General features: G+C 42.7%; 2 protein-coding genes across 31 annotated transcripts in view; both read right to left on the bottom strand.

Annotated features, from left to right (window-relative positions):
- LOC101706874 (survival motor neuron protein) overlaps positions 1 to 10,812 on the bottom strand; it is a 77,007-nt gene extending 66,195 nt beyond the window's left edge. For 26 of the 28 annotated variants that reach the window (XR_015448069.1, XR_015448071.1, XR_015448075.1 and 23 more), the window contains exons 1-7: positions 10,659 to 10,811; positions 8,088 to 8,159; positions 6,168 to 6,302; positions 5,159 to 5,359; positions 4,862 to 5,017; positions 3,062 to 3,148; positions 691 to 801 (exon numbers count right to left, since the gene is read on the bottom strand). Coding sequence is in view for 9 of the 28 variants with exons in the window: in XM_013068511.3 (XP_012923965.1) it covers positions 691 to 801; positions 3,062 to 3,148; positions 4,862 to 5,017; positions 5,159 to 5,359; positions 6,168 to 6,302; positions 8,088 to 8,159; positions 10,659 to 10,739 (843 nt within the window). In the remaining 19 variants the exon portion in view is untranslated. Of the gene's footprint in view, positions 1 to 690; positions 802 to 3,061; positions 3,149 to 4,861; positions 5,018 to 5,158; positions 5,360 to 6,167; positions 6,303 to 8,087; positions 8,160 to 10,658 lie in introns of all 28 variants that reach the window. The other 2 variants (XR_015448072.1, XM_013068513.3) reach the window with 1 other exon arrangement.
- An 8,193-nt stretch (positions 10,813 to 19,005) lies between these two features.
- LOC101707966 (uncharacterized) lies at positions 19,006 to 25,170 on the bottom strand. Of its 3 annotated transcripts, XM_087203164.1 has the most exons (6): positions 24,999 to 25,170; positions 24,168 to 24,276; positions 21,976 to 22,088; positions 21,745 to 21,877; positions 20,943 to 21,051; positions 19,006 to 20,207 (listed from the first exon to the last, which is right to left on the bottom strand). In XM_087203164.1, the coding sequence occupies exons 1-4, from the start codon at positions 25,003 to 25,005 to the stop codon at positions 21,840 to 21,842; spliced, it is 267 nt and encodes an 88-aa protein (XP_087059290.1). In that variant the 5' UTR covers positions 25,006 to 25,170; the 3' UTR covers positions 19,006 to 20,207; positions 20,943 to 21,051; positions 21,745 to 21,839. The 3 variants fall into 3 exon arrangements, 1 of the variants encoding a protein (XP_087059290.1); XR_015448029.1 differs by lacking the exons at positions 19,006 to 20,207; positions 20,943 to 21,051; positions 21,745 to 21,877; positions 21,976 to 22,088 and adding an exon at positions 22,104 to 22,705; XR_015448030.1 differs by lacking the exons at positions 19,006 to 20,207; positions 20,943 to 21,051; positions 21,745 to 21,877; positions 21,976 to 22,088 and adding an exon at positions 22,712 to 24,077.
- Positions 25,171 to 27,850: the final 2,680 nt, after the last annotated feature.

The raw sequence follows: 27,850 nt of genomic DNA, 5'->3' as shown, positions 1-27,850 counted from the left end.
TGCACACTTTCGCTCACTGTGGCGCAATCTGTAAGAGTAAGGATGGAGCCAGCCCAGGTGCCCGGCAGTGGAGGGGCAGATAGAGAAGGCATGGACAGCGCACACTTGGGGACTCTACAGCCATGAAGAGTAATAGTCATGTCATGTGCAGGAAGACAGATGGAACAGAGAGCAAGGTGCGAAACGAAACAAGCCCATCTCAGAAACAAGAAGGGTGTTTTTTCTAACATGCAGACTCCAGAAACAGGCAGCATAAGGTAGAAAGGGGCTGCTGTCTGACAGGAGGAGGAGCGGGGGAGGCAGGAGCAGGTGGAAAGGGATATGTGCGCATGGGTGTGAATGGAACGTGTTACATGCATTTATGAAGATAAAATTTTAAAAAAGAAAAACAGAAAACGAAAAACAAAGATGTAAGTAAATCACAGAATATGCAGTTTCCTATTTTTTTTCTGGTACCAGGGATCAAAGTTGGGACCTTGCGCTTGCGAGGCAGGCGCTGGAACCACTGAGCTAAATCCCTGGCCCACAGTTTCCTATTTTATAATCCAATGTTTAAAAAGTTAAATGTTAAAAATTAGTAAGCCAGGGCTGGGAATTTAGCTCTGTGGCATGGTGCCTGTCTTGCAAGCGCAAGGTCCTGAGTTCGATCCCTGTTATGGGGCAGGGTGGGGCAGAGGAATTGTCACTCACCATGTAATAGCCAGTGTGATAGCCACTCATGTACCATGACATCAGCATGCTGCCTAGCGCGTCTGCATCATCGAACGAGTCTGGACAGATAGGAGGTGGTGGGGGGATCATCTGCAAATGGAAAAGAGTATATAAATATATATATATTTTTTGGTACCGAGGATCAAACTCCTTGCGCTTGTGCAGCAGGTGGTGAAACCATTGAGCTAAATCCCCGGCCCCGTATAAATACTTTTTTGGGTTGTTTTGTTTTTTGGATACAGGGTCTTGCTGTGTAGTTCAGGCTGGCCTTGAACTTACTATGTACACCAGGCCGGCCTTGAACTTGTGGGAATCCTTCTTTTACCTCAGCCTCCTGAGTACTGGGATTACTGGTGTTTACCATCATACCTGGTGAAAAGGGCCTATTTTAAATCCAATAAATAAAAATGCAAAGCCTGGAGATTCATTTTTTTTTTTTGCTACATGCCACAACATCTCTTATTTCAATAAATAAAAACTAATGTGATTGTTCAGCCTTTTTTATCCTTGCCTGGGCCACACTGAGTGAAGAGGCAGTCTTTTTTTTTGGTACCGGGGATTGAACTCGGTCCTTGCACTTGCACAGCAGGTGGCAGAGAGGCAGTCTTATTGGCTACATTTGATAATGTATAAGACAGTTAACACATACAAATGACAAAACTTCCTTTTTTTTTTTGGTAGCAGGGATCAAACTTGGGACCTTGCGCTTGCGAGGCAGGCGCCAGAACCACTGAGCTAAATCCCTGGCCCAAAACTTCCTTTTTAAAAAGAGTATTCTGCTGGGCGTGGTGGCACATACCTGTAATCCCAGTACACAGGAGGCAAAGGCAGGAGGACTGCTGCAGAGTTCAAGCCCAGCTTGAACTACGAAGCAAGACTTTGTCTCAAAAAAAAGTATTTTTAAAACATCAAAGAAAAGTGTCTGATTCAATTGATTGTGTATTTGTGTAGGGCAGACACGGAAGGCAGTCACCACTGCGCCCTACCCATACAGCCCTACCTATGCAGCCCATGCTTGAGCACTGTACAAATGCATCACGTACGACACCACTGAAGAAAAATCACATGGTAAAAATGTATGATCAGGTGGTGCATGCTTGTAATCCCAGCACGCAGGAGACTGAGACAGGAGGATTGCTTCGAGTTTGAGGCCAGAGTAGGCTCCATGGTGAGTTCAAGGCCAGCCTGAATTATACAGCGAGACTCTGTCTCAAAAAAAAAGGCCAGGGATTCAGCTTAGTGGTTCTGCCACCTGCCTTGCAATCGCAAGGTCCCAAGTTCAATCCCCAGTACCAAAAAAGAAAAAATTTATGATCTTCTGGGGCTGCATTACTAGCTGACCAGGGCCGTAGGTTGGTCATACCTGATTTCTATTTTTTATTTATTTTTTTGGTATCAGGGATTGAACTCATGACCTTGTACTTTGGAGGCAGGCACTGGAACCACTGACAGCTGATTTCTAATATTGTAGAAAGCCAATGAACAATGCCAACAAAATTAAATTTAGCAAGGGTCAAAACACAATAGTTGAGGGCCAGGGATTTAGCTCAGTGGTGCTGCTGCCTACCTTGCAAGTGCAAGGTCCTGAGTTTGATCCCCAGTACCAAAAAAAACCACCATAATAGTTGACATAAAATATTAAATATTTTAATTTGATTGGATTTTCTCTATTATTAAACTGAGTAAAAGACCAAACATAAACATTTGTTTTCCCTCAAAACTCCCACACACATTTGCTCTACTCCCATAAACGTACAGTCTGCTAAATGTGTCTTTGTATCTGTTAACACCTAAACTTTACCATTAGAAATACACATTACAGGGCTGGGGATTTAGCTCAGTAGTGCCACTGCCTGCCTTGCAAATGGAAGGTCCTGAGTTACATCATCAGAAGCTGATATCCAAGTACCCTTGGGAGGGCAAAACACAATCACTTATAGATGGTATAATTACACACTCTTACTAGAAGCTACTTCCCCACTGAGCAGGCACCAGCTTCAGGGGACACAGAGCTCAGGGATGGGGCTAATGACCATGCTGGATAACAGAAGGGCACTCAAAAAAAAAAAAAAAAAAAAAAAAACTTGCCAGGTACAGTGATGCTGACCTATAATCCCAGGGCTTGGGAGGCTGAGGCAGGAAGATAACTAAATAGTGAGTTCAAGGCCAGCCTGAGCTAGCAAGATCCTATCCGCACTCCCCCAACCCAAAATCCAAACCAAAAACAGTAAAGAAAAAAAGTGACATTTAATTTAAATTTTCATGCATTAGAGTCTGAACCTGGGCATGATCTCCTTTAAATCCCAAACACAATATGAAAGCAAAAGTTTCCCCTGAATTCTGTACTTACTGGTGGTCCAGACGGAAGTGGAGGCAGCCAGCATGACAGGAAGTGTGGTGGTGGTGGCGGAGGTGGGCCACTGAATTTTAGACCTGGCTATAAAAAATATTTCAAAGAAAAATTTACTAATTTTGATGAAAGAAAAAGGATCCAAAACCAAGAAAAATAATTACCCAGAATATCTGTTTAATACATATTGAAAAGATTAAATGGAATTTCATGTGCCAAAACCTGTGGTCAAATAGACTTCTAGATTTTTCCCATTTCTTCAAATATACACATTTAGGAAGTATAGTCAAGGTAAAGTGGATCTTGGGATTGAAAGTACAACTCTGTGGTACAGTGCTTGCCTAGCAGGTACACAGCCCTAGTTTTCACCCCTAGCACTTCAAAAAACCAGGGTAAGGGGCCGGAGATTTAGCTCAGTGGTGCCACCATCTGCCTCGAAAGCACAAAGTCCCGAGTTTGATTCCCGGTTCCAAAGGGGGAAAAAAAAACCACGGTAGGAAAGATTTATACCTCTCCGGTAAGTCAGAGACTGTGTTTAGTAAGCTACTTCAGTCATAAAAGCTCACATTCTTCCCCTGACTTTCACTGCACAGTGTAAACTTTTCATGGGAGCCCTGGGAATTATATCCACTAACTTAGAGCACATGTTATGAAAACTAGCAACCCTCTCATCTGATGGAAACCACCAGATCAATGAATCATGTATGTGTAAGAGTTTTGGTCATTTTACATTCAGGAAATGAGCAATATACTCTCAATAAGAAAGCCATCCTAGGGGCCGGGGATTTAGCTCAGTGGTTCCACCGCCTGCCTCACAAGCGCAAGGACCTGAGTTCAATCCCTGGTACCAAAAAAAAAAAAGAAAGCCATCACAGGAAATCTTAAGGAAAAGGTTGAGAGAGTCGTGCTTGATTTTTAAAATTTAAATGACTACCACGCCCCCAGGGAAGAAATTACTGCTTCACACAGACATGGATACGCGCCTGTGCTCTAGACTTACTTAGACTATAGTAAAACTTGTTTGTTTTTTTTGGTACCAGGGATCAAACTCGGGACCTTGTGCTTGCGAGGCAGGCAGCGGAACCACTGAGCTAAATCCCATGCCTAAGAAATCACCTTTTTAAAAAAGAGTTTTACGGGCCAGGGATTTAGCTCAGTGGTTCCGCTGCCTGCCTCGCAAGCGCAAGGTCCTGAGTTTGATCCCTGGTGCCAAAAAAAAAGCTGATTTCTGTAATTTATAACCAATAGAGCCATATATGAATCTACATTTTTTTTTAATGCCAGGGATCAAACTCAGGACCTTGATTTTGTGAGGCGGACGTGCCACCACTGAGCTAAATTCCCAGCCCATGAATCTATATTTTAACCTTAGGAAACAATCCAAGACACCATAGGATTTTATCCGCACTAGACTAAACACTATTTTTTTTTTTTTTACATATTTAATACAAGTGACATGGTGAACTATATACCAGATCATCTAGCTGATACAAAAGTATTATAAGGTCTGTAAGTCTTTCAGTATAAACCATTTTGCATTGCTATCTTATTTCCTTTTCAAAGACTTCTCAAGTCAGAAGTGATAACAAACGCCTGTAATCCCAGATGCTCAGAAGAGGCTGAGGCAAGGAGATCCTGAATTTGCAGCCAGCCTGGGCAACACAGACTCGGGTCTCAAACACAATTCCTCCCCCCAAAACATAAAACTGAATTAAAGAGAGCTACAAGTTTCATAGGAAAGCTAAACACCTCAAAGCCTCAGAATTAATTATTTCCTGGAACCTTTTCTGGGGAGTTTACCTTTCTGGGTCCCAATCCCGAACCAGAAATGGGTGGTGGCGGAGGGAAAAAGGAGTTCCAGGGCCTAGCTTTTGACCTGATGTTACTTGGTTTACTTCCCGGAGACTTGGAAGAGTTCTCACTTTCATCCGTTGAAACCTGACTTTCATTTTCATTCTTTCAAAAAAATCAAAACACATTTTTGTTATAAAAAGCATTAAGAAGAACTTAATGCATCTGCAGAAAAGACAACTAGTTACATTGTGTGGTTTCTCATCTAGTCTCTGCTGGGAGGAATGAGAAACTTTCTATCTTTACCTCCTGAGCATTCTGTTCCATGTTGTTAGCTGCCTCACAGGTCTGGGGAAGCAGATCAGACAGAGTTTGCTCCTCTCTGTTTCCATATCCAGTGTAGACCACGACACACATTTCTCTCTTCAAATCAATGGAAGTGATGGTAGCTGGGTAAATGCAGCCATCTTCTGACCAAACGGCAGAGCATCTGTCACCCACTTTCCACTACAAGAGAAATCAGATACCTAAATACATGGTGCAAACTATGACCTTGTTTGGATGAGGGTACAGCACACAGAGAAGTCCCCAGGGATGGATAAAGAAGGCAGAGTGGTATGGTGACAAGGCTTGGGCCAAACCACACAGATCTCCATTCCAACTCTGCAACGTGTACAGTCACAGACAGGGCCTTAGTCACTTAGTCCCTTTACCTGTCTGTTAACCCGAGGTCACAGCCTGCCTTCTGCATTCACTGTGGGGAGCAGGAAGGACAGAAGTGCGCAGTGTCTGGCACCTGGGTCTATTAAGGAGCAGCTGTTCATCCAGTGCTCCTTCTCTTCCCCTTTGTTAATGACTGAGAAAAGCTGACTACTTAAACACTTAAATATTTAGCTTCTAGTTCACTGATCTGAACTAACAAATAACTACCCAGAATTTGTGGCTCTCTGGAATTAACAGTTTGAGTTTTTGAAGAAAGAGAAGAAAACAAAGATGACCCTCTCAGTTTGAAAAGCAAAACACTGCCATTCAGCTTGAGACGCTCAGGTTCTCCTCACACAGCACCATCTCCCTCCTCTCCACCTTCCAAGCAAACACCCCTGCACCGCTCAATCCCACTCAATTCCTCACACTTTCATTAATGACATGCATGTTCCTGAACAACAGCAGGCTTCATAGCTGTTGTGTAAGTTCTATTATTATATGTCAATATGAAACACTGTAATAATAGTTAAGTGAAAGATATGTGACAACTACTTAGCAAGGACAGTAACCACAAATGCTTTCAGGGTTTATATCAGTATTTTAAAATAACCTGTTTCAAGGGAGCTGTGATAGTCTTCTTTTGGCTTTTACTCTTCTTAAAAGGTTTTCTTCTAGGTGTGCCTTTTGGTTTGTCTGAAGTTTCACCTTTTGGTTTATCTGAAATGTCACCATTCTTTAGAGCATACTATGAAAACAGGATTAGAAATGTACATGTCACAGAATGACACATTTAAAAAACATCAAAGCATAACTCAGTTACTACAAAAGCTGACCTCAAGGCCTCACCACCACAGCCTCCGCTTTCTTCGCCATTCTTCGCTACAGGAACTGCTTTTGGGGTGGGGGGTGGGGGTGCTAGGGATTGAACTTTTTTAAAACAAATTAATGTATGGGGCCAGGGATTTAGCTCAGTGGTTCTGTTGCCTGCCCTGCAAGTGCAGGGACCCGAGTTCAATCCCCGGTACCAAAAAACAAACAAAACCAAATTAATGTATGTAATGTATTTACTTATTTATGACAGGGTCTCACTGTGTAGCCCTGGCTGGCCACAAACTCATGGTGATCCTCCTGCCTCAGCCTCTGGAGTGCTGGGATTACAGGTATGTGTCCGTCCCGTGTCATGTCCCCGCCCCGCAGGAACTGCTCTTGAGGCCCTCAGGCATCTGATTATCTGCTTGAAAGATCCTTTTTAGTCAAGTCTCTGTGCTCTCAATTTCTCTGTAACAGCAGATCCTGCTGATCTTCCCCTCCTTCCCCTCATCCACTGACTGCTCCATGGGATCCCCTTAAGTGGCAAGTCACCCAGGCTGGGCTTGAATTTGCAGTCTTCCTGCCTCAGCTTCCCACAGTGCTGGCATTATAGGGATGTGCTACCTCGCCTAGCTACCTCTTTTCTGATACTCATGACACCTTGGATAACACAAAAATGTAAGGCCCCAGTGCTTCTGTGACTTCCTGATCAAGTCTTATACTTAGGCATTCCCAGCAAGAGTTGGTCATCCTTCTTTACCTACTTAAGGCAATTTATTCCTATTACTTCTGCTATAACCTCTATAAAAATAGACTTCCAAAAGCCATTATCTAGCTCTTGATTTTCCCCTTAGTTTGAGCCAGCATTTCCATTTACCAAATTCACATCTTCCTACTCAAACTCAACATGAGTAAAAGTAAACTATCTTTTCTCCAGACTCTATCCTCCTTTTCTTAGACTACTTCCCCCTGCAATATCATCGACTCTATTCCACATTGAGCCCTATTCCAATCTGTATATTAGAGAACTCTTGAGGTAACACTTTCTTAATCAACTTCTAGTGTATAAAAGAAATATTAAAAGTTCTGGAACTCAAGGGCCGGGGATAAATCAGTGGTTCTGCCACCTGTCTTGCAAGCACAAGGTCCCGAGTTTGATTCCTGATACCAAAAAAACCACAAAAAACAAAAGTTCTAGAACTCAGATGCAAGGATAACAGAATTCTGATCCTCACCTCAAGCTACAAGAATGACTATAGGAAGCAACTGAATTTTATACACCTGGTGTTCTGTGTAAATGTGTGCCCTGTGCACTGATCTGGTGCCACATCTTGTGCTCAGCAACACTAAGTATCTCAGACTTTTCGGAAACCAATGTTGGAAACTATGTAAGTATCTTGTGTAAACCATGGAATCAGATTACATCTCCTGAAAGTGTAACATCTTACTCTAGCTGCACTTGACACCCAACTCAACATCTGGGATGATTAAATTAATTGGTGGATGTAGCTCCCTGGTCTTGATTAGCATATGTCAGAATTCCTAGCACTAGAAACACAACAACAAATGAAAATAAAATGTTGCCAGGCATGGTAGTGCATACCTATAACCCCAACAGGCCTGTCTAAAAAAAAAAAGTTGGGAAGCAGCTCAGTCCAAAGGCCCTAGGTTCAATTCCCAGTACCTCCTCCCACCCCCACACAGAATAAACAGTTCATACCTTAAAGGAAGCCACAGCTTTATCGTAAGCTTTTATCAATGCTGTGTCATCCCAGATGTCAGAATCATCACTCTGGGAAGGAATAGAAAGAATTCATATTTAGATAGGTGTTAGTTACTTTTCTCTTGTTGCTGAGACAAAATACCAGAGACCCAAAGTTAAAGGGCAAGGGGTTTATTTGGCTTACAGTTCATAGAGGTTTCAGTCCGTGATCAGCCAACTCTAAGGCAGGGTCAACAAACTGACATGGCAGAGCAGAAACAACATGGCACACACAAGGCAGCAATGGTAACAAGAGGGGTTAGAGGTCTCCCTGCCCCTTTTATCTTATTCAGACTACTTAGAGCAGGTAGCATTCACATCCTTAAGCCTAGTGCCCTTGAGCCTAGCATTGCATCATGAATCAATTCCAGCTTCACATACTCTAGATCAATTCTATGACGACATGAGCCTTTGGGGGACACCTAGATCCAAACCATAAGAATATGTTTCATCAAAAATGTATTGGACAATACCAAGAGCCATCTTAATTTAGCATAACCAAACAGACATCAAGATCTTTAAGACAGGGCCAGGGACTTAGATCAGTGGTTTCACACCTGCTGTGCAAGCACAAGGACCTGAGTTCAATCCCCGGTACCAAAAACAAACAAACAAACAAACAAAAAAGAACTTTAAGACAGGCGTGGCACCACTGAACTAAATCCCCAGCCCAGACATGAAGAAATTTCAAACCTCAGCAGAAACAAAATCCAATTTTAAAAAGGTCAGCCAGGTGTGGTGGTGCTCGCCTGAATCCTAGCACTCAGGAAGCTGAGGAAGGAGGATCACTACAAGTTCGAGGCCACCCTGAATTACACTGTGAGACTGTGCCTCAAAAAACCCAAAAAACCCCCCCAAAACAAAAACAAAAAGGGGGGGGGGATAACTTGAACAGAACCTTTACCAAAGAGGATATATGAATACCAAATAAGCACAATGATCAGTGATCAATATCATTAGTCATTAGGGAAATGCTAATTAAAGCCATAAAATGCCATCACACACCTACAACATCTAAAATTAGTAAGACTGACAGTACCAAATGTTTTCAAGGGCATCAAATGAAAGGAACTTCCATACACTGCTGGATAGAATCCAAAATGGTACACCCACTTAGAAGAATTTGGAAGTTTCTTAAAGACTTAAAATACAGCTGGCCATAGTGGCCCATGCTTGTAGTCCCAGCACTGGGGAGCTGAGGCAGGAGGATCACCAAGAGTTTGAGGCCAGCCTGGGCTACACAGAGTTCAAGGACTAACTGAATTACATAGCAGACCCTATCTCAAGAAAATTAAAAAATAAAAAAGGTTGGAGAATGTAGCTTAGTGGCAAGGGTCTGGGTTCAAATTTTAGTACTGCAAAAGAAAGAAAAAAAGAAAGTTAGACTTAAAAGTACATCTACCCTATGACCTAAGCATTTACCCAAGAACAATGAAAAAGTAAGAGCATTTCCCCCTAAATGTATTATACACTAATAATAGCTGGCCATGGTGGTGCACATCAGTAATCCCAGCTACTCTGGTGGTTGAGGCAGGAAACTCACAGATCGCAGCCCAGCTTGGGCAATTGATGGAGATCCTGCTTCAAAATGAAAATTAAAAAAGGGCTGAGGACATAGATCAGTACTCCCTGGGTTCAATCCCAAGTACCAAAATAAATGAGTAAACATAACTTAAAAACTTCTTTACTTCCTTGCTTGCTCCATCTAATGCCCCATTTCTCCAGGTTCTACTTACAGTAAAGCTCCTTGAAATGGTTGTTCACAAATGTTGCCCTGAACACTCTTCTGCCATTAAAATTTTTTTTCCCTATTAGGGATTGAACATTGAACCTACAGCCTTCACACTGAGTTATATCACCAGCCTTTTCTTTTTTCCAAATAGGGTCTAAGTCATTAAATTGCCCAGGCTGGGCTCAAATTTGAGATCCTCCTTCCTCAGCCTCCTAGAGTGCTGAGATTATAGGCATGTGCCACCACACTTGGCTTCTTCTCTTTAATCAAATTTCACTCCCATATGCTGCACCAAAGATTGGGTTCCTGTTGTACTTTCAGTCTTCCTTCGTCCCCCTTTCAGTACAGCACTGTAAAAAACAACGTCATCTGTTCAACTGTCCAGTACAAGCTCTGAGTTATCCTCGTCATTTCTCTAAAACCTCCTTTTTGGAAGCTACCTTGACTGAGTATATTCAAAGTCCAAACACTGTAGTCTGAGACTACTGATAGTTTAAGTCTGATCATTTCAACAGACTTCCACTGGTTTCCCAGCTTCTCTCTGACCCTGCCCCCGCAACCCCTTGGTCAGGAGAGGACAAATCAAGTTGCAGAGGGTCTCGGCTAAAGCCATCAAGGAGCCCAAGCTGCGAGAGGTCGGAGCTGGCGAGTAGGGGCTCCCAGGAAGGGGAGTGGGAAAAGATGAACATGTGGAGCACGGCCCCACAGTGAGCGAACTGGCTAGGTCCAAGCGTACGGCCAGTGCTTCGAGCGCGCACTGGGCACCGATACAGAGGCTGAGCGGCCTGTGAGATCACCTGGCCTGTACCACGCCGGAACAGCACAGAGTCTTCCTGCTCCGGGACGCAGCCGCCATCGCCGTTGCCGCCCGTCGCCATTGCGAGCCTCTCGCAGGATGAGCGGTGTGGGGCTCAACCTGAGTGACGACTTCCGTCGCCGGGGCTTCTGGGACCGGAAGAGCACGGTGGCCGCAAGGGTGGTTCGGAGGACTCCACACGCTTCGTGCAACTGCTACTGCACTCCCTCTTTGGTCTCGTGGGTTTTCCTTTTCTGCCTCTTTTAATCCTTTGATTTCGCTTTCTTGTATTTTCATAAAGTGATTCCACCCAGTTTTTATTAAAGCAAGATATTTTCTTAGAAAATAATGTTGTATGTAGTTTATAGAGAGTAAGGGCAAGCAATACAATAAACATCCGTCCAGAGGCATAATATAATGGTCTTAAGAGTTTCATATATTTTTTGTTTTATTTCTCCCAGTAAGCTAGTGAATTTAGGGCCTTTTGTTCCTATTTTTTAAATGAGGAAGGCTGGGGATGTAGCTAGTCAGTAGAATGGTTTCCTACCATGCCCCAGGCTCTGGATTCAATCCCCAGCACCACACGCTATATTTAAAATAAAGATGAGGAAGCGAAAGCATTAAGCGTTTATATGCAGCAGAGTTCACGCCTGCAAATTTTTTCCAAATTTAACATTAAGTTAATATCTATTCCTTTAAATCTTTCCTAGTAAATCTTTTTTTTTTTTTTCGGTCCCGGGGACCGAACTCAGTATCTGGCGCTTGCCAGGCACGCGCGGCGCCACTGAGCTACATCCCGGGTGTAGTAAATTTTTGAACATTAAAAAATGGGATCAAGGGCCGGGGATTTAGCTTAGTGGTTTTGCCGCCTGCTGCGCAAGCGTAAGACCCAAGTTCGATCCCCGGTACCCCCTCCCAAAAGGGATCAAATATATATTAAGGATCTTCATTTCCCATGAACATCTTCATCTTTCCATGTTTATCTTTGCATGGGTCATGAATAATTTTCTAGTACAGTACTGTATTCATTTGTTTTAGTATTGGGGATTGAACCTAGGGGGGGCCCTCTCTCCCCTACTCCAACTCCAACCCCGCACAAACTAAGCACAGGCTCTACCACTAAATTACAACCCCTCGTTATTAAGCATCTGTAGTAACCAAATGGCTTTCATGTATGTATTCTCTTTTTTGAAAAGTCCACCAAAGGGCCGGGGATTTAGCTCAGTAGTTTCGCTGCCTGCTGCACAAGCGCAAGGACCCGAGTTCGATCCCCAGTACCAAAAAAAAAAAAAAAAAAGAAAAGTCCACCAAAGGAAGTTTCAGGGCTCCTCCCTAAATATTTATGGTTTCTTTCTATGTAAGAATTATAAGGTGTTCGAGTGCTTACATAGTGTGAGGCCCTAGGTTCAATCCCAGCACCAAAAACAAATGAACAAGTAAGGGTTGGGGATGTAGGGCAGTGGTAGTGATATGACAAAACTGGTTGGAGAAGTGTGCGGGACTTGTCAATTTCAAGATCTCAAGGCAGAGCCGGATGATTCTGGACCAGTATGTCAAACTTCTGGAGGCCACAGGGAGTGCCCTGTGGTGACTCCTGGGTGCACTTTTTATTTTTGCTCTTTAACTTTACTCTCTTTGTTCGGCCCAAATTCTCTCTGCAGAGCCAGTTTTTCTCTTACCCATTCACACACACCCCTTTTGTATGGGGGGTCGGGGGGACCTTTCGCTTGTGAGGCAGGCTTGCGCCATTGAACTAAATCCCCAAGACAACCCCTTTTGAAATAAACTTTTGGCACTGTTTTTGTTTTGGTTTGGTTTTTGGTTTTGTGAGACAGAGTCTTGCCACGTAGTTCAGGCTCGCCTTGAACTCACTATGCAGCCCAACAGCAATCCTGCTTCAGTCTCCTAAGGGCTGTGATTTTAGGCGTGAACCACCATGCCTGGCCTGTTTTGGGCTCCTCTCATCCAATTCTTTGAGGCAAAAAGGATCTGGAATACTTTTACTTGGTGAGCCATTTCTAAAAGAACTACCAGGCAATAGTAGAGTGCCTGCTTAAAACATGTAACGCCCTGGATTCCATCCCCAGCACACCAAGTGAGGGAGGGAAGAATAGGGTTGATGTTAGTGAAAGAGTACAAAATTAGTAACTTTGTAGAGGTGTTAGCTATTACATATCTGGAATGTGGTGATTCATTTCTTAGTATATAACAAAATATCACTCTTTATGCCTTAAATTTGTACAGATTTTTTAATTGTTTCATTTTTTGGAACTGTGGATTGAACCCAGTTCATGCATCTGTAACAATTTTTTTTTTTTTTTGAGATGGTCTTACTATGCAGTGCAGGCTGACCTCGAACTTGCTATGTAACCCAGGATGTCCTCAGACTTGTGATCCTCCTAGCTCAGCCTTCTGAGTGCTGGGGTTACAGGCATGCACCACCATACCCAGCTTGTACAATTTTTATATGTCAGTAAAACAGCCCAGGGCCAGGGATTTAGCTCAGTGGTGCCAGCACCTGCCTCGAAAGCACAAGGTCCTGAGTTCAAACCCTGGTATCAAAAAAACAAAAACAAAAACAAAAAAACCCCACCCCAGACAGGTGGCACATGCCTGTAAATCCCAGCAGTCTGGGAGGCTGAGGTCAAAGAATTTTGAGTTTGAGGCCAGTCTGTGCTACATAAGGTAGCTAGTTCAAGGCTAGTCTATACCATGTAATGAGACCTTGTCTCAAAAAAAAAAAACAAAAAAAAAACAGGGGGTGGAAGATTTAGCTCAGTGGTTCCACCGCCTGCCTCACATGTACAAGGTCCAGAGTTTGTTCCCCAGTACCAAAAAAAAACCCAAACCAAAATGTCTTAGTCTGACAGGTAGGCACTACTATACTGGACTTGTAGTGTTTTGTTTTGTTTTGGCATGCGAGGCAGGTGGCAGAACCACTGAGCTAAATCCCCAGCCTCGTGGTGGGTTTTTTTGTTTTCCTTGGTGCTGGGGATTGAACCCAGGGTCTCACGTACTAGGCAAGCACTCCACCACTGAGTAACATCCCTGGTTTGGACTACAGCATTTAATTTATGTACTAATCCTGTCATCAGTTGTCCCCATGACCCTGAGTAATTCCTGTGTTTATCATGGCCCTAGTCACAATAGCCAAGTAGAGAATCAGCTTAGATGGCCATTAATGGATAGAGAAAGAACACGTTATATATACACAATGAAGTATTAGTCTGCTCTAAATAAAAATGGAATCAGCTGGGTGTGGTGGTGCACACCTGTAATGCCAGCACTCTGGAAGGCTGAGGCAGGAGGACTGCAAATTTAGGTGCAGTCTGGGCAGCTTCATGACTTAGTGAGATCCTGTCTCAAAATAAAATAAAATAAAAAAGGGATGGGGATATAGCTTAGCCAGAAGGCCCTGTGTTCAATTCCCACTACTGAGAAAAGAACAGAAATCTTATTGTTTGCAAGGAAGTAGATGGAACTGGAAATTATCATTTTATGTTAAATAAACTAGACTCAGAAAGACAATTATATTTCCTTTCCCACATGCAACGTGGAAGTGGTAATGCAGCTCATAGTGCCCCAGGAAGCTCCATGATGGACAAACAGGAGGACCTTGCTGCGGTTGTGCTCTTTTTTTTTTGGTACCGGGGATCGAACTCAGGACCTTGTGCTTGCAAGGCAGGCGCCAGAACCACTGAGCTAAATCCCCGGCCCTGTGCTCATTTTTGACATTATTAAATTCACCATCTCCTTCCCTGCCTTTTTTTTTTCTTTTTGGTGTTGGGGATCAAATCCAGGGCCTTGTGCTTGCTGAACACATGCTGTACCACTAGCTACAACCCCAGCCTAAACTGCCTTTTTTTTTTGATACCAGAGATTGAACTCAGGACCTTGTGCTGGTGAGGCAGGTGGCGCCACCACTGAGCTAAATCCTGGGCCCCTAGGGATTTTAATATAGTCACAATATTGTGCTATCCTTTCATACCCTAAAAGAACCCTGTACCATTTGTCAGACATTCCACTTCCCTCTTCCCCAGCTTCTGGCAACCAATACTCTGCTTTCTGTCTTATCATTATTTATTCTGGAGATTTCAGATAAAAGGAATCACACAGTATGAGCTTTTGGTCTAGCTTCCTTAGTGTAAGGTAGACCGAGATTTAAACCATTTAAAATGGCAGGTTATTTGTTTTAAAAAAAAAGTATTTCTACTTTCAAGGATTTGATTCTTCAGCAAAAGTGAACCTAACACATTTATGTTCTCAAGATATAGATGGGCTAGGACCAGGGGTATTTAGCTCAGAGGCACTGTGCCTGCCTTGCAAGTGCAAGGTCCCCAGTTTGATCCCTAGAACCAAAAAAAAAAAAAGATATGGATGAGTTGGAGGGTGTAGCTTAGTGGTAGGGGGCATGCTTACATGAAGTCCTGGTTTCAATCCTGAGCACTAAAAAAGAAAAAAAAGGCCAGGTAGTACATGTCTTTAATCCCAGTGCTTGAGAGGCTGAGGCAGGAGGACATGAGCTCAAGGCCAGCTGAGGCTACACAGTGAGTTTAAAGGCAGCCTGCACTACATAATGAGATGCTGTCTCAAAAAACAAAACAAAAAAAGAAACGCAAACAAAATATGAAATTATTTTTTTCCTGATCCTATCCAAATTTGAATTGGTATATTTAAAAAAGTGATTTCATGTGATGGATAAAGCATTCAAAACGTGATGAATTTCCAAAGGAATCCATTTCATCAGATTTGAAGACACTTATTATGTACACAGTAGATTTAACTTTATGAACTGCAATAAATTTTCAATTCAATTTTTTTGTCGTTGTTTTTTTGTACCAGAGATAGAACTCAGGACCTTGCTTGCACTTGCAAGGCAGGCGGCGGCACCACTGAGCTAAATCCCCGGCCCAAACTGCAACCAATTTTGAGCATATGAAAATTTGATTTTTTTGTTTGCTTTTTTCTTGAGACAGGGTCTGGCTATGTAGTTCAGCCAGGCCTTGAGCCCAGGCTGGCCTCAAACTCATGACGATCTTTCTGCCTCAGCCTCTGGAGTGCTGGGATTACAGGTGTGCTGGTGGAGTTTTCTCTTCCTTTTTTTTTGTGGTGTTGAGGACCAAACCTGGTGCTTCACATGCTAGATAAGAACTCTACCACTAATTCATAGTCCCAGACTTCCACAACTTCAGTAATTCTTGTAACTTTTCAGTGATCAAATAAATGTCTCAAGTAACTAGTAACCGCATTTCCAATTTGAATAATATAGTTTAGAATGGTCACCTGGGATAAAAGCAGACAAGGCTAAACCCACTTTCTTATTCTTACCATAGTTCAGGGCATAGGGTCAGAGGATCAGAAAGATGTCAGTGATTAGTGTATAAGAATGATCAATAGGGTGGGGGATATAGCTTAGTGGTACACTGCCTGCCTAGCAAGCACAAGGCCCTGAGTTCGATTCCCAGTACCAAAAAAGAAATGCTCACCCAACTTTTTTTTGTTGGTTTTTTTCAATTTTCTTTTTTTTTTGGTACCGGGGATCAAACTCAGGACCTTGTGCTTACAAATTAGGCGTGGTGCCACTGAGCTAAATCCCCCCACCCTAAAAAACAAGGTCTCACTATGTAGTTCAGGCTGGCCTTAAACTCACAGCTATCTTCTTCTTGCCTCAGGCTCCCAAGTGCTGGCATTACAGGTGTGCGCCACCATGCCCCATTTACCAAATTGGTAGAGAGCAGTAAAAAGTTGAAATTTCCAAATGCTCTCTCTCTCTCTCTCTCTCTCTCTCTCTCTCTCTCTCTCTCTCTCTCTCTCTCTATATATATATATATTTTCAGTACCAGGGATCAAACTCAAGTCCTTGCACTTACGAGCCAGGTGCGGCCCTACAAATGCTATATTTAAAGGATATTTGAATGGTATAATGGACAAAGGATAGTATAAGTCTAAGTGGCATTGATATGTTAGTGATCTAGCACATGAGGTTTGCTCACATGATATACTAACACAAACTCTAGGTGATTTTCTTTTTTTTTAGCTGTTATTTTTTTTTTGTATTAAATTCTTTTATTGGTACATTGTAGGTATACAACACAATTACATTTCTCATTGGGAATTGTACCTTTATATAATGCATCTTGGTTCTTATTTTTTCCCCATTCCTAGCCCTCCCTTCACGCCCTCCACCCTTCCCTATTTACAAAGACTTTATTTCCATTTTTTCCATTTCTCATCATTTTTTCCTTTCCCTTCTTTCCTTTCCCCTGCCCCTCCCACTACCCCTACCCCTTTGGATCTTTTCTTCCTATTTTGCATTATCAATTATTCATTCTACTCATTGGCACATTTTAGGTATACAATATAATGACATTCATCATTGGAAATTTGCACCTTTACATAGTCTCTCTTGGTTCTTGTTTTTCACCCTTGCCCAGCCCTCCCTTCAACTCCTCCAGCCCTATTTACAAAAATTTTGTTCCTATTTTTCCATTTTCTCATATTAATCCCATTCCCTTCTATCCTTTCCCCTAGCCCTCCCACTTCCTTCCCCTTTGCCCCTTTTCTTCCTATTTCACATGACCTATTATACATTTAGTCCTTATTTACACGTTCAGTTTCTCACACCAGAGAAACTATTCGATATTTACACATCTGTGTCCTATTTATTTCACTTAAGAGTATTGCCTCAATGTGCATCCACTTAGCTATAAATGTCTCTAATTTCTCGTTTTTTATGGCTGAGTAGTACTCCATTTTATTAAAAAACCACATTTTCTTTATCCAGTCTCCAGTTGATGGGCATTTGGGCTGTTTCCAAGTTTTAGCTATTACAAACTGCGCTGCTATGAACATGGGTGCACATATATCACTGTGGTATGATTCTTTTAATTCTTTGGGGAAGATCCCCAGCAGTGGAATAGCGGGGTCAAATGGGATTTCCAGTCCTAGTTCTTTGAGGTATCTCCATACTGATTTCCACAGTGCTTGCACCAGTCTACACTCCCACCAGCAGTGGAGCAGGGTTCCTCTTTCCCCACAGCCCTGCCAGCATTTGTTATTGGTTGATTTCATGATAGCAGCCATTCTTTCTGGAGTGAAGTGGAATCTCAGCGTTGTTTTCATTTGCATCTCTCGAATATAGGTGATTTTTTATAAATGAGATATGGGGGCTCTTAAAATAGAAACTGCCAGGTGTGGTGACATATGCCTATAATCCCAGTACAAGGGAAGCTGGGGTAGGAGAATCACCATGAGTTCAAGACCAGCCTGAACTACATAGTGAGATCCTGTCTCATATAAAGTATCATTCATGAGCCAACTGTCATGTTGAGTGGTCTAAGGTCAAATGAGATTTTGAAAAACAACAAAGAGGTCATTGACAAAGTCTCTGTCATGTAACAAATGTTTATAAAAGCAAAGTACTCAGTAAGACTGTCCATTATAGCCTAGTTGGCAGGCAATTTTCTCATATGAAAGTCTGGACAAGGGTGGGGGATTTAGTTCAGTGGTGCGATGCCTGCCTTGCAATCGCAGGTCCTGAGTTCGATCCCCAGTACCAAAAAAAAAAAAAAGGATAGACTCAATAAAGTTATGCTGCAAGAAATAGTTCCTGCATTGATATACCAGTAAGCAAAGTCATATCCAACTAAAGTAGGAAGAGTAGCTTGCAGTATGAGAAATAGTTCTACAAAATTATGCTGTAAAATATTATGCTACACACAATGTAACTATTGTTTTCTAATTTGGTTATGAAAATGTTTTTAAAAAACCAGCTGGGCGTGATGGTGCCCACCTAAAATCCTAGCACTCAGGAGGCTGAGACAGGAGGATTGCTTTGAGTTCTAGGCCAGGATGGGTTACACAGTGAGTTCAAGGGCAGCCTAGACTACATTGCAAGACCCTGTCTCATAAAAAACAGCCAAAAAAAAAATCCCCATTATGGCTGCTCTAATCACTGGACTCTGGAAGATTGAGGATTTCAAGTTGAAACCAAGCCTGAGCAATTTAGCAACTTAGTGAGATCCTGTCTCAAAAGAACAAAAAAAAGTGCTATAATCAAATTAGAAAAATTTCAATTTTCCCAGGCAAATGATTCAAAACCAGGCTACCTATAAAATTTTAACGTGCATTAAATAATTAGCACTATGTAACAGATTTTAAGAAACAAAAATAGAAGGAAAAACCTGTATTATTAAATTATTATAGAGTTTATAGGGAAGAACATTTTATTTATTGTTATTCTCTATTCTGTTATACTTCTATGACTTGGCCAAAGGTAATTATCTCAATTATATAGCAATTATCTCACTTATATAGCAAGTACGCGAGTACATAAAGATGCAGGAGACTGTCTGACAAATGTTTTTATTCAGTTTTGAATGAATAGCTATGGTTGACAATTTTATGACCAAACATATGTGGGATTGACGTGTGTACCTATAATCCCAGCAGTCGATCACTTGAGTCCTGGAGTTCAAGACCAAAGTAGCAAGACCCTGTCAACTGCAGGTCAGAAGTCATCCTGATATTTATGTGTCCCCTCCGCCCTGTGATGGGAATTGAACTCAAGACCTTGCACATGCCAGGCAGGCACAGCACCACTGAGCTACATCCCTGGCCCAAACTATATCCTTTTGAAACTCTTTTCTCTGTATTTATAAGAACTAAGTTGTTTTTGTTTTTGAGAGGGTCCACTATGCAGTTCAGGGTGGCCTTGGACTATGTAACCCAGGCTGATCTTGATCCTCCTGCCTCAGCCTCCAGAAGAACTGTTTTAAAAAGTCTAAAGTTCACCTACTCTCCAAGATATTTTTTTTTTCTTTTTGCAGTACTGGGGATCGAACTCAGGACCGTGCACTTGTGAGGCAGGTGGCGAAACCAATGAGCTAAATCCCTGACCCAAAAGAACTTTTACTGAGTTGTCTCATTTAATTCATATCCATTTAGTTGGTATTCCGGATGATTTGTACTATCTATTATAAATTCTTCAAGCAAGCCAGTTGACTACAAAGCAAAATTACACAAAGGGATCTTAAATTTTATTACATATTTCTTTGGTGGTGCTGGAGTTCATTCCATGGCCTTGTGCATGCCAGGCAACCAACTACCACTGACCTACAGCACTGGCCCTTGTGTGATAAAATTTACTTTAAAGGTCTACTTTAACAAAACTGATGACACAGATTCTAGACTAGAGTCTAGATTCTACAGAAGAGATCCTACTCTGTGATCACACTACCTAATTATACAAATGTTTACTTGCTGATAAAAATAATATTCACCAATGTTACATGCATGATGTTTTCTTTGAAGAATGGTTCTAAAACATCACACTAAGGCCGAAAAACAAAGTTTGAGGTAAACAGTTTTGAGGATGAGTTATAACACATGTAATGCTTGTTCATTCTAAGGAATCCTGATCTTGGAGCTTATGATGTACCAGTTGGCAGTAGCACCCACGTTTCCCAGAGCTGGTCATTATTTTTCTCCTGTTTGCATAGACTTCTTCTCATTAGCTGCCTTCTGCTTTTGTTGCATGATCTCAGAGTCCCTATAATGGGAGAAGAGAAAAACTGATTTTTTTTTTTTTTTTTTTTTGGTACCAGAGATTGAACTCAGGTCCTTGCGCTTGGAGGCAGGTGGCAGAACCACTGAGCTAAATCCCTGGCCCGAAAAACTGATTTTATATTCACTTATTTTTTATATATAACCTATTAAGTACAATTCATAAACGTACATGTCTTTCTGTTTTCATGGAGAAGGAATGGAAAGGCTTTGAAGTCAGATTATTATTATTATTATTATTATTTGGTACCAGGGATTGAACTTAGGACCTCACGCTTGCCAGTGAGATATTATTTTGAATACCATGTCTACTATTATTATGACTTTGGGCAAATCTCAAAATTCTTTCAAAGTTGGAGCAATAAACATTGCTGTTTAGAGGAATAGCTATAAATATGTGTTTGTGTGTGTTTGATTGGGCTGGGGATGCAGCTCAGTGCTAGGGTACTTGCCTAGCATGCACAAGGCTCCCAGTTCAATTCCCAGTACCACACCACAAAAAAGTGGTATTAGGCAACTTCCAACAGAAATAATGGTAATTACTGTAGTTGTGAGGAAGGCTAGTTACTCTAATTTTTTTTCTGAAAGAAGCATTTAAGAGATCTTCTAGATATCTTACCTGGCACCTAGGATTAGGACACAGATGTTATAAAACTATTCAATTTCTTAGAAGTCTAGTGATTAAAACTGAATTACTCTAGTTGGGTATAGTGGCACACACCTGTAATCCCAGCACTTGGGAGGCTGAGGCAGGAGGATTGCTGTAAATTCCAGGCCAACCTAGGCTACAGAGCGAGTTCAAGACCAGCCTGAACTACGGTGATGAAACCCTGTTTTAAAAACAAAAACAAGGGCCGGGGATTTAGTTTAGTGGTTCCATTGCCTGCCTTGCAAGCTCAAGGTCCCGAGTTCAATCCCCAGTACCAACAAAAACTAAAAAAAAGCACCAAAAAACTTAATTACTCTAAAGAAAAGTAGGATATTCAGGCACTTTCTTTCTTTTCTATTTTGAGACAGGGTCTCACTATGTAGTTCAGGCTCACTATGTAGCCCAAGCTGGCCTTGAACTCACGCTGACCCTCCTCCCTCAGCCTTCCGAGTGCTCTGGACTTTCTTAACCCTATGTGTCTCTCTCTCTTTTTTTTTTTGGTACCTGGGATCGAACTTGGGACCTTTCACTTTTGAGGCAGGCAGTGGAACCACTGAGCTAAATCCCCGGCCCAACCCTCTGTAAACCTCCACCTGTCATGTTAGTTGAACTATGAAAGAGTACCCAGTCTAGGGGATCTATTTATTTTGCAGTGCTGGGAATGGAATCCAGGGCCTCATATATGCTCAGGGCATATATACTGTCATATATGCTCCAGGGCCTCTATATCCTCAGCCCCATAATTTAAAATATATTAAATAGATATGTTTTCAAGATCTGTGAATCAAACATTGGCTCTGGCTTAAGTTGTGCAATTCCTTATTCTTATGTTTCAGATTTAAAAAAGAAAAAAAAAAGGCTCAGGACCAAATACCTGCTGTAAATCACATAAATACCAAGGTCTATCCAATTTCAAGACCAGGTTCTTTCCCAGGTTGTTACTGCATAAGTTTAGAATTAGATTTTACTTCAGGATTGAATAGCTCTGTCCATGACAACAGCCATTTCTGCAAAGTCAAAAGCAAAAATAAGGAGTAGGAGGAAGGAAAAACAAGACAGCTACAAAAAATAAGACACAGTAGAAAAGAAATGATACTGTAGTTACCTTTCTGATTCAAACAGTGCTTTGCTGTCATGCTGTATGACCTTATCAATGTTCTTGAAGTCCAGAGCCTGTTCCATATCCTACCTATTTGATGGAAATAGCTCTTTCCAGGGCTGCGATGAATAGATAAAATATACTCAACATTCTGCACACTCAGCTTTATAAGGAGCATTTACTATTCAGTGAACAATAGCTATTTCTGGCCAGCCATGGTGGAAAATACCTGTAGTCCTAGAACTCTGGGGGGCTGAAGTAGAAGTATATAATTAAGCCCCGCCTGGGCAATGTAGCAATTTATGGAGTTTGTCTCTCAAAAAAAAGGGTTAGCTCAATGGTTCCACATCTGCCTCACAAGCGCAAGGTCCTGAGATCAATCCCGGGGAGGTCTGGGGGTGTGTGTGTGGGGGAAACAGCTCAATGCAGAGGCCTTGCAAACAAAATAAAACAAGTTGGCTTTTTCTGAACAATGCTAGAATAACTTCTCCAATAAAAGAGACTATTTCAGGGTCACTGATCCATACCATTTTTACTCAAAGGTGAGGAAACAAATTCAAGGCAAATTTCATAGATTTAACAATGTCACTGGAAGAAAGAGTGAAGTAGCCGGGTGTGGTGGTGCACACCTGTGATCGCAGCACTTGGGAGTCAGAGGCAGGAGGATCATGAGAGCTCCAGGCCAGCCTGGGCTACATAGTGAATTCAAGGCCACCCAGAAATAGATGGTGAGAGCCTGTCTCAAAAAAAAGAAAGCGTGAAGTGAAAGTTAAGGACTTCAACCTCATTAAGCAATGAGTCTCAAATGAGGCTACATAACTGCATCATGAGGGGATTAAAAAAGTATAAACTTGCAAATACAAGGTTCCAAGTCCTATCCCCAGTACAAAAAAAAAAAAAAGTATAAGGAGGGCCAGGGATTTAGCTCAGTGGCACTGCACCTGCCTTGAAAGTGCAAGGTCGAGTTCAACCCCTGGAACAAAAGAAAAAAGTATAAGGATATTTTAAAATGTTTTTATGTTTTGGTTTTGTGGGAAAGGATTGGCCTCAAACTGCTCGATTGCCTCCCCATACCTTCCCTGTGGTAGAATTACAAGTGTGTGTCACCAGCCCAGCTAGGGGAGCTATTTTTTAGTTATGATAAGGAATACAATAATTTACCTAGCATGCTTTTCAATGCCCAACCTCAGACCAATTAAACCAGAAATGGGTGTGGGGCACAGGCCTGGGTAGCTGTCAAGGGTTTCCCAGGTGATTTACAAGTGCAGGAGTGAGAAGCCCTGTCAAGCCACAGTGAAGCATAAGCAGTTTCCCTAACTTCCAAGTTCCACAGAGACAATAAAATTTGATGTTAGAATTCAGCGCTGGGGGTACAGCTCTGTGGTAGAGCTATGTGGAGAAGCCTTGACTTTGATTACTAGTACCAAAAAAAAAAAAGAATGAAATTAATCTTCGGTTAGTTTTTTTACAAACACGAATAGATCTTTTGTTTTTAAAACTCTAAGCTATAGTATCATGAAAGTATTCATGTGGCAGTTCGTATCACTTGTTATACGAGGTCTTCTGTGGTGCTTTACACATTAAGCAGGTGCTCTACCACTGAGCTACAACCAGGTAAGATCTCAGAGTAAGGCTGAGCACATGCATTCTGCAATGTAATGGACCTTTAAGACAGGGTCTTGCTTCGTAATTCAGGCTGGCCTTGAACTCACTATGTAGCCCAAGCTAGCTTCAAACCCACAGTGATCATCCTGCCTCAACCTCCCAAGCACTAGGATTACAGGTGTGTGTCACCATACCCAGCTCTAATGGATCTTTAGAAGTCAATATAGCTACATAGACTTTTTTTTATTATGTCCTAAAGAACAGTTATCACTATTGACTAATTGAGTCATTTGTCATCCAAACTGGTTTGGGCAGGCTGTCTGCTTTGAAAAGATATTTTTAGCACCTAACAGTGCTTTGCATATGGAAGACATTTTATTATTTTGCTGAATAGCAGTTGTGCAGGAGCTTCGTGAGAGTTCGTGTAAAATAAATGATAGCTTCAGAGCACTAAATTCTTCATCCATAGGTTGGGTCGAAGAATCCATATGGTGTTCACAAGCCTGGCACACAACAGGTATTCCTTACTGTTACTCCTGTGTTCAACAGATTGCTTTCTTCAGTGACTTGAGAACTATATCAGTACCACTCACCTCTGCTTTCTTTGGGAAGTAGTCAAGCTATCCTCTTTTCTTTTTCCCTTGCTAATTTCTTGCGTTTTCTTCATATTCTTCTGTCGGGCAAGTTCTCGTTGATTACCACCTACAAAGATAAAAGTCACACTTGCTATCTTCAAACTTATTAATTCCAGTAAAGGATCCGAAGCTTGCTTGGTCCTTGCGCTTTCATAGCAGGCAGCGAAACCACTGAGCTAAATCCCCGGACCCCGAAGCTTGCTTTTTAATAGATAAGCAGTACTGAGGTCCTCTCAGATCTGGCAAGGAGGAAGCTGAAAGGTAAACTTTCGGAACTTAAGAGTATTATTACACCAATCTAGGTGTCCTCGAGCTATAAATACATCTTCACAACAGGAAGTGCAACGTGCCAGCATTCCAAAATAAATTCTGCCTTTTGGGAGGGGGGGAGGGGGAGGGGGAGGGGGAGGGAGGGAGAGCGCGAGTGCTACACGGGGGCCACGCCTCGCCCATCACGACCGGCGGTTCAAGCAAACGCAGGTGCTCCCACGACACCTGCGAGGGCCGAACAAAGAGATCGGAGCGCGGCAGGGCTCCCCTGCCTCCTGGCATCGACGCGGGTGCCACCGCTGAGCCACCACAAGGAGGACCTCCAGGTCGGCCGCGTCCCCTCATCCAAGCTCCAGTCCGGCCCGAGCCGCCCCCGGCCCTCCTGGGAAGCCGGGTCCTCGCCCCGTGGGGCCGTGGGGCCGTGGGGCTTCCCCGCCAGCCCCCCACCGTCCGGGCGCCGGACTCCGGACGCCGCGCCTGGCATCCTCTCCGGACGCTCCCACCGGGCCGCACACTCACGGGCCATGTCGACCACCCGGCGGAGCCTAGAGGACAGCGACTCAGACAAGCAACGGTTCCCTCGCACACCCAGCGGCGGCCGCCACCCGTCAATCTGTAAGGCCTAACCCGCGCGGCCCTCAGCGGGGCGACGCCTCCGCTCTCACAGCCGGCGGCCCCGCCCCCCGCGGCCGGCGTTGCCAGAGAGTGCCTGCGCATGCGTTTCCACGGGATGTGGCGCTTGCTGCTTTCCAGCGTTCTTGCTGGAGTCCAGAATCCAGGCGCCTGGATTTTCCCCATTGGGTGTCAACACCCGGGCCTAGCAAGCCGTTGTGGATAATAAACAACAATAAATACTACAATACCTAACTTTTCCAAAAAGAATGGTAGCTTTCGATCATTCCCTTCCAAAGGCGGAAAGGAGAGGAAGGCGACTGAATAGATTGAAGGTTAACTGCAGATGGCGGTGTGGGCCCTTGATAGACGTTACCTTCCTTGTTCTAGCCACAGCCCTGCCTGGTGGGCTTCATTGTTCTCGTATGACACTGACCTCACAAGTAGGAATTGGGAGAGGTGAGAATCAAATTTAACATGGGTTCTGGAGCCTGTTAATTTCCCATATTAGAGCCCTTTCTCGGGCCAAGAGAGCAGGATTCAGAAGAGCCCACAATAACCTCAGAGCCCATGTAAACACTGAGGACCAACTGCTCTCGCTAGAAACAAAGGTGTAAATATCCTTGCAAAGGGCTGGGGTGTAGCTCAGTGGCAGAGCGCTTGCCTGGCACACGTTCAAGCCCCACGTGCCAGGGGTGTGGGGGGGTGAAGGGTGTGAAAGGTAGGCCAATGCCTATTTTCTTTTTTTTTCTTTTCTTTTCTTTTTTTTTTTGGTACCAGGGATCGAACTCTGGTCCTTGCACTTGCGCAACAGGCAGCGAAACCACTGAGCTAAATCCCCGGCCCCAGTGCCTATTTTCTTGCCTATTCTATCATTACAAATGGAAAATTCTATCATTATGGGTACCCTAAAATTGCCCAGGTGTTGAAAAATTTGTTTTCTTCTGGAAGATTTCAAATAATTACAAACATGACTTACTCCTAAGGGCCAATGACCAAACTTCAACTATTACTACCTTATATAATTTACTAATAAACCCGGGTGTGGTGGCGCACCCCTGTGATCCTAGCACTCTTGGGAAGCTGAGGCAGGAGGATTGAGGCTAGCCTGGGCAATTTAGGGTGGTCCCGCCCATCTAAAACAAACATCAGCTATTTTAGAGAAATTGGGAGAAAGTGGCTCTGGGATGGAATATCTGAGTTGAAAGTCCAGCTTTACCAATTAATAGCATGCCGAATTGGAGAAATTATTTCATTGTGTTAAAGGTTCCTTAACTGTAAACTGAGGAAGCAGTTGTACCTTCGTTAATGAATTCATATGTGCAGCGTCAGCACATGGTAGCACTCAATATGTTAGCTATTATTCTTGCAGCCTTAGAGAGCACACTTTGCACCCCACCCCCACCCCTCTTCCTCAATACTGCTTCCGGGTCAGGCGTCTGTTTCTCTCTACTTCGTGAATTTCTTGAGAAACCTGAGCGGGGGGAAAAGACTGACTTTCTGACCTAGTTATTTATGGAGATAAAGAGGTCCTCTAAGGACTCTAAAGAGGGAAAGAATTTGGGGTTGGTAATTAAGTGGTGAGAGTTATTTTTGTGTTCTCACTTACAGTCTGAGTTTTCTCTTTGCAACTGATATTATAGTTCTTGAGTTATAGGGGTACACACTATGGACATGTACACAAGAACGTTACCAGGAAAAACTGGAGAATTTTAAAATTATTGATACCACTAGGACTTTACTTCACAAATGCAACAAATATCTTACGACTAAATTATTTTTTTGGTACCAGGGATTGAACTCGGGACCTTGCACTTGCGAGGTAGGTGGCACAACCACTGAGCTAAATCCCTGGCCCTTATGACTAAATTAATTTTTATTGGTACCTGCGTGGCATACATAATGATCACATTCATCATAGGGAATTTGTACCTGTACATAATATAGCTTAATTGTTTTTATATCCCATTCTCTTCCCCTCCCTTCAACTCTTTCATTAGGGCATTTATATCATAGGTTCAAACATTGTGTTCTAGCTCAGGGCCTACCTTACTTTGGTTATTTTTCTTCCCAACATAAATGCCTTCCCTAACTACCCTACGGCCAGCTTCCCATTACTCTCTATCACCCTTTAAATTTCTTTTACGGCATTTAATACTTTTTTTTGTACCGGGGATCGAACTCAGGACCTTGTGCTTGAGGGGCAGACGCGGTGCCACTGAGCTAAATCCTCAGCCCCGCATTTAATACATTCTTAAATTATCTTGTTCATCAGTTGCCTTTTCTTCTTCCCAACCCACAACATCTTTTTTTTCCCCTCTGTTGCTACTCAAGGAGATTAAAAATACATTAACTTGCAACGTTTTGACTGTAATAATTTTTGTATGGTCAATACATTCACATTTTAAAAACTACACTCACTTAAAAGTACACAAGGTCTTAATCTCACGATATGTTTCGCAGAAACTAAGTTCCTCTCCAAGGAGGTAACCATTATCAATTTCTTCACAATTTCTAATCTATGTTCTACTTTATAATTTCTAAATCCCGAGAATACACTTGTGATTAGGCCCTGGTCTCATACGCTTTGACTGCCTCTGGGGACCCTCTAAAAACAGGTGATTTTAATAGTTTCTGTAAGGATTTGAGATAAGGGGGTTAGGGGTGAAGCTTAGCATGAGAGGTCCTGGGTTCCATTTCCAGCACCAGAAAGAGAAAAAATAAAAATAAAAACGTTTAAACTGAGAAGTTGCCTGTCA

Source organism: Heterocephalus glaber, unplaced genomic scaffold, assembly GCF_053883595.1.
Source record: "Heterocephalus glaber isolate CG9 unplaced genomic scaffold, H.glaber_assembly_v1.0 deba00001788, whole genome shotgun sequence".
NCBI lineage: Eukaryota > Metazoa > Chordata > Mammalia > Rodentia > Bathyergidae > Heterocephalus > Heterocephalus glaber.
The sequence above is the reverse complement of the archived record's forward strand: the minus strand, read 5'-3'. Positions and strand labels throughout refer to the sequence as shown.

What these genes read in the sequence shown, in the direction of transcription:
- LOC101707966 (XM_087203164.1), bottom strand. An exon ending in ACTTCCCAAAGAAAGCAGAG is followed by an intron (nt 22,089 to 24,167) that starts GTGAGTGGTACT and finishes TATTCATCGCAG; the next exon opens with CCCTGGAAAGAGCTATTTCC. An exon ending in GCACTGTTTGAATCAGAAAG is followed by an intron (nt 21,878 to 21,975) that starts GTAACTACAGTA and finishes TTGACTTTGCAG; the next exon opens with AAATGGCTGTTGTCATGGAC.